The sequence below is a fragment of the Pleurodeles waltl genome, chromosome 8, assembly GCF_031143425.1.
Source record: "Pleurodeles waltl isolate 20211129_DDA chromosome 8, aPleWal1.hap1.20221129, whole genome shotgun sequence".
Taxonomy (NCBI): Eukaryota; Metazoa; Chordata; class Amphibia; order Caudata; family Salamandridae; genus Pleurodeles; species Pleurodeles waltl.
This window is the reverse complement of record NC_090447.1, coordinates 1,191,513,501-1,191,519,713: the sequence shown is the minus strand read 5'-3', so window position 1 is coordinate 1,191,519,713 and position 6,213 is coordinate 1,191,513,501. Positions and strand designations below refer to the sequence as shown.

The window sequence follows — 6,213 nt, the reverse complement described above, 5'->3', positions numbered from 1 at the left end:
GGTACTTACTATAAGGTTAGGTCTGATCACACACCTTTGAAGGAAGTATTTATGAGAAAAGGTCTGGAATGAGATTCCTGCCAGGATGAGGAGGTGGATTATAATCTCTGCAAGATTTTAGCTTTGCAGTAGACTACATTCCAGTTGCCAACATTATTCAGCTGATTGCAATGGCACAATAGAAAAGAAAACAGTATTTCAATCAATATAAAAAGCAAAAGACAATTTTAATCAAGTTGGCGACATTGTGAAGATAAGAGCACCTGTATGATGTGCTCCATGGTCAAAATTCACACAGGAGAGAAAGGTAAATCAAAAATTTCAAGAACGCTATCAAAACTGATTATGTTAGAGTTTGGAATTTGAATAGGGCAGTAAAGGTTAACGAGGCACAGAATATTCCACCAGTGCATGGTGTGATTCTGAATTCAAGTCAAATGAGCAGAAATGTGGTTGACAGAAGAATGAATTACAGAAGGTGCAGGACTCCATTTTATCCTCAAGACTATGGGCCTGATTTAGAACTTGGCGGAAGGATTACTCTCTCACCACGGTGACAGATATCCCATCTGCTAAAATCCAAATCCTGTTATGTGCTACAGGATTTAGATTTTGGGAGACAGGATATTCATCACCAATGTGATGGAGTAACCAGTCCGCAGAGTTCTAAATCAGGCCCAACAAGTAATTCATGCATTCAGGTTGAGTCTGTTGAGGGAATGGAAATGTGTTTATTGTGTGTACATTTAGGGTTCGCCTTTCAAAGCAATCTATGGATCTGTTTTAATTTTGTTAATTATGACAATATGGATCTATTCCAATTTTGTTAAGTATGACTGTGTGTTTAAATGGGTATTTTAGTATCTGTTATAATTTTGTTCATTATGACTATTTGTATTGAAATATTTCTTGTGGAGGAAGAAGTGTGAGGCCCTCTCATTTGTGTGTGTTTGCTTCAATGTAGCATGTATCAACATTCTATTTGGTGTAATGAGGATTCGGAAATGTTGGGTATGTGGGCACAGACAGTTGGTGTAAGACCGGCGGTTGGCTGAGGCATTATCAAATAAAGCTTACTGTAAAACTTGCTACAGCTTTAATGGTGTTTCTATTCTTGTCAGCACTACACAATCCTCAGTGTGATCCCTGTTGCTGTTTTATAAGGATGAGCTATTCAAAGATGAAGCTGCGATAAGCTTCAGCAGCCTGCCCGCATGTTTTAGGTGATCTCCTTGTTGGTTTTTCCATTTTATTGCATGAGAGTAGCCTGATGCCTCTCTACTTGCTTAGGGGTGGGACCCCTCAGATATGCCTGCACCTCTCTCTTCCTTATTTGTTTTTCCTGCAAGCAGTTGTTACACTGTGATGTGTACATTCGTGGTGTTATGCAGGCATAGGAATGCCTGCCAGTATGACTTTGACACTTGAAAGTCAACATACCACTCCAGAGAGTTTGCATTTTCAACCTATTTTAAGCTACATTTCAGAATATGGTCATCGTTAATTCTGTGTGAAAACTGATGACAAGGAAAAGTATTAAAATCATGTAATTCAGGACGTTTAGTCCATAGTTCCTAAAATATGGTTGATATTTCTCAATTTTCCACTTCTCCCAAAGTAAATAACATAGCTGCACTTACTTTTGTAGATAACATCATAAATTCATCCTCAATCTCTTATATTAATCTGAAACTATTAGTACAATAGGTTCAAACTGCAATATTGTCAAAACTTCTCAATTTTGAACATGCTCAGTTATTATCAGTAATAAACAAAGGAATATGAATGTTTTATATTCAGATTGTAACAAAACCCAAAGGACAACAAAACAAAATTAGGCGTGAATAAAAGACTAACTTTTAGAAAACTTTTCAAAAACTCCTCAATTTGAGGGAATTTATAATATGATGATAAATCATACCACACCATATTAAAAGTTAGATCCAACCAATTACCTTAGTATTGATAATAACTGGGAAAATTAACATCGGGGAATGTGACAGTGTTAATTTAAATACACATTACTGGACAATGAACTTTCATGATATCCATTTTTTATTAATCAGGTATGATACATTTTTATTTAAGTGATATACAGGAAATGCACTGGCTCATGACTGCCATGGCTTGAACACTTTAATCCTCAGGAGTCAAAGCAAGAAATAAATGTGTATCAATTGGACAAAACTGTGATTTTAAACTTTACATAAATGCTGTTTATTAGGAGTGATCCAACAAAATATATCTCACCAGAAATATGGGACTCTACTTAGAATAAACAGTATGCACTGGTTCTGCGATCAACAAGTAGGCTTTCTCTCCCATATACAATGGCAATGCAGTAAACCACCACTTTCTGGAAAGACGTGCTACATAGACTTAATTGGTTAATTAAAAAGATCTAATGGTCGTGGCATGCAGTGGTCAAAGGATAACATACCCCAGTTCTGAAGTTGTCAAATGTAATACAAAACTTACAAAGTCATGATGGTGACAGGGTCATGTCAGCTTAAACAGTGTTGAGAAATGTAGCAGGTTTAGGTTCTCACTGTTTGTTGTGACCTCATTATGGGAGTTATAAGACAACAGACTGTTTGACTGATGGCCACAGAATCAACAGCTCAGTAGCCTAACAACATCAACAACCCACTTGGTGTCCTTCTAACATTAATAAAGACAAGTCGGTTATCCTAGCCCTCAAGGAAGTAATAGGCACCTAACCAAGAAGGTGGCAAAGCAACAGATAGCAGTTATCCTTTCATCACACAGGACCTGCAAGTGGTGAAAGAGATTACCTGGAGTGGTTACTTCCAGAAGCAACGGAGAACCCAGAAAATCAAAACAGAGGGTGACTTTTAAAAACAATTGGCAGTGTAATGTGTCAGTTTAAGTGATTTCGTTCAGAATTGGTAGACAGTGAGTAAATACCTAACAGAGAATGGCATTGTCCAGTACTTGTATTGTATTGTATTGTATTGTATTGTGATAGTATTTATATAGCGCTTACTACCCCTGACGAGGCGTCAAAGTGCTTTTCAGCGAGTAGTGTGCTACTCCGGAACCCAACAAGAATTAGTGATGGATTAGTATCAGGAAATATGAGTACAGTTTTAGTATTATTATGAGTTCATTTCAGCCGTGGATATGAGAGTTTGTTAGTTAGATTGACTGGAGTAATGGAGGCGTGGAGGAGGAAAGAATCCAGAAGTGTTAATTGGGAGTATATGGTAATAGGATTTAGGTTTGGGATGAGTAAAGGAGGATGGAGACGGGAAGAGTTGTAGGTGCTAATAACTAAAAATTAAAATGGCAGATAGCCCAAATACACAACAACTTAAACAAAATAAAATGGAAATTCCCTCTAAAGGACTAAGAGATTGTCACTGGGGCATTTGAACACGTACTGATGGATTTAAATGCATAAAGCATCAATTCAAAGCTATGAGACTTCTGACAACCCAGCAGACACTCCAAATAAATGTTCAGCCAAAAAATAAATAAACCTGAGAACAAATTATTTTAGAATAAACCAAAGAGTTTGGTACATGTGTAAATAGGAAGTGGTGTTACTATCAGTAAAAGAAACAATGCCTCGGCTATCCCCAATGCTTTTCAATGTTTATGACTACACTTTGCAGAGACATTACAATAATCCCAATTGTCCTCTCATAATTTGGGCAGTAAGGGCATCTCATCTCTGCAATATGCAGACAGCACCATATTGTATGATCACACAGTTGTGGGCTTACAACACCCACTTATTTAAGTGAAGATTTACTGTGCTGGAATTGCCCTAGATTTTAACAGAATCAAAGAAATAAAGATCCTCACCGATGGAGCTTGTACATGTAAGAACAAAACCTTGAGAAGACCAGAGCTGGATTTAACCTTTGATGGCTGGAGTTGATTCTATGGGGATGGATGAGGACACTACCTCAGTCATGCTGATGATACAGCAGCCACCAAATTTAGAGATGGCTGGTAGCCCAGTGGTGTCATTTCTGCACTTTGAAAAGAAGGGTCATCACAGTGGTTCCATTCAATGTACTAAAGTTGGTGAATGGCTACTATCAATTTTGATGGTCGTCCATCAAACGTTGAACTTTTTTTTTGTTTAGCAGAAGTTTGTTCTTGAAAAACAAAACAATAACCCATTAACCTGGAATCCAGCAAGTTGTCTTCCACTATGTGGGGAGTCATTATAGTTTTTTTCCTGTCTCTCAGTAAAGGTTTTTCCTAGCAAGTGCTGTACAGGAAAAAAACAAAACACCATGGCCCCTAAATAGGACAGTTGGTGCTTTGTTCCTCCTCTCACAGCTCCTACTCCAACGGGCTGTGAGAGGAAGTATTCTGTTGATGGAGCCAATGACGGCTCTGTTAATGGATTACTTTAGGTCCATTCTTCTCTAAATGAAGGGGGCAGACTGATGGTTTGGAAGGGTACAAAGTGACCAAATCCCCGGCCTGCCAAACTCACAATTAGACTCTAAATCCTAGTTATATATAGGAGCATATTTTGATTCTACACTATACTGAGCCCAACTTACCGAACCAAGAGCAGACATTTTGTAGCAGTAGCTGATTCCCTGAGTAAGTTGAATCATGAATATGGTGGAAGTGCAAATATTCCACTAGTAAAAGTATACACAGTTAAAGTAGCCCCCAGTCCTCACATAAACACACAATTCTGAGGCCTATAAAATATACATATAAGGCCTTTTACTTAAAATGTCTGAGCTAGCAAACGGACGGAAGTATAAACACCATACATGAAAATAATAGCAAATATAACAGCACAATAATAGAAACATATCTAAACATTTGTCTAGTTTCTGAAAAGAGAAATGTCATCAAGAAACATCTGTCAGTAAAACTCGGTAAGGTTCGGATTTTTTGACTAAGTCACTACTTCAGATGTCTCAGGTTCTACAAAAATATCTTGCCATTTCCAGATTTTGAATGTCATGTTACTAATGGTGGCAGCTAATGTGAATTCCAAATTGAACAATTCCCAACATAATGTTGAACTGTTACCAATAGTCCATAATTCTGCCCTTGGTGATGATCACATGAGTCATGTCACAAAGTGCTTTCAATGGTTGCCATTGACCGGAAAGGTATGGTCTAGTGAACACATTCCTGGCCAGTTAACCTTAAATCCTTGATTCTAATCTGGGGAACGTTATGTGCATTTTAGCTATATAACCATGATGCTCTGTGTATTGCGCCTTATGTTCCAAAGGCTTTTGGTTCATAAAGAATAGTCTGTTTCAGGCATGCCAAAGCCTTGTGCTCGGTATTACGTACCAAATAAAATATTGACTTTGACTAAAATATATACTCAATGGCAGTTGTGGTCACATATTCATAAAAAAGTCATGTGTAACCAACCAGCAGTGTCTGCCATTTTCAAACATTCTCATCTAATCATCACCTAGTTTCTCATTGCCTTCAAGAAAGTGCAGCTATAAGTGGTTGGTACCGCAATAACCTCAACACAAAACCTATGGTTGTACATCAAACCTAATCACTTGAGGCTCATAATGTATTCTTGACTTATCTCCCTTGTCTTTATTCTTATTGCTTTTCTTGGCTAGTACTTTGGGGTGCTTTAGTGCATATTTTAGTCTATTTGAATCATTTTAGGTGTCTTAGAAACGCAGCAGTACTACTCTGTATTTACGTACAACACTAGGTGTGCACTTTTGAATACTTACATCTTTATAAGCCAGACATCTTCTGAACGTGGATTTCACACCACCCTCCAATCAGCTAACAGAAAAAGACTTCACAGTATTATTGTACAGTGAATGTTTTACACCAAACACATGGGCAAGGTACAACCTTCATAAATGGTTCTTCCATTAAAAAAGAAAGAGAAACAACTGTGCAATATATGATCTAATTCCACCGTTTCTATTCCACAGCACAGATGTGAGATGAAGCAGGGTTATTATTTTCCTCAGTTGTTGAAGGTGTTTTGCTGGGTATGCCATCAATCTTTTCTTTTTGAAACAAGTCTTCTTTAAGCACCTTTTCTTCTGAGGAAGTTGAGAAATTCTGCTTTTCTTGAGACTTCTGCTCCTTTGGGAATACCTCTACTGTTTTCATTTCATTGTTTAATATCTCTTCTTTGGGAAGTATAACTTGTTCTAGAGACTCCACCAACGCTTCTCTCAGTTCATCATCAGATTCTTCAAAATTTCTGAGGAA

The 6,213-nt window shown here is 37.6% G+C and overlaps 1 protein-coding gene across 2 annotated transcripts in view; it reads right to left on the bottom strand.

The window, feature by feature from the left end:
• Window positions 1-2,041: 2,041 nt before the first annotated feature.
• The window catches only part of LOC138250508 (serine/threonine-protein kinase Nek5-like), a 350,116-nt gene continuing 345,944 nt past the window's right edge, over window positions 2,042-6,213 (bottom strand). For both annotated transcript variants that reach the window (XM_069205454.1, XM_069205455.1), the window contains exon 23: window positions 2,042-6,205. In XM_069205454.1, coding sequence (XP_069061555.1) covers window positions 5,917-6,205 — 289 coding nt within the window. In that variant the 3' untranslated portion in view covers window positions 2,042-5,916. The remainder of the gene's footprint in view (window positions 6,206-6,213) is intronic.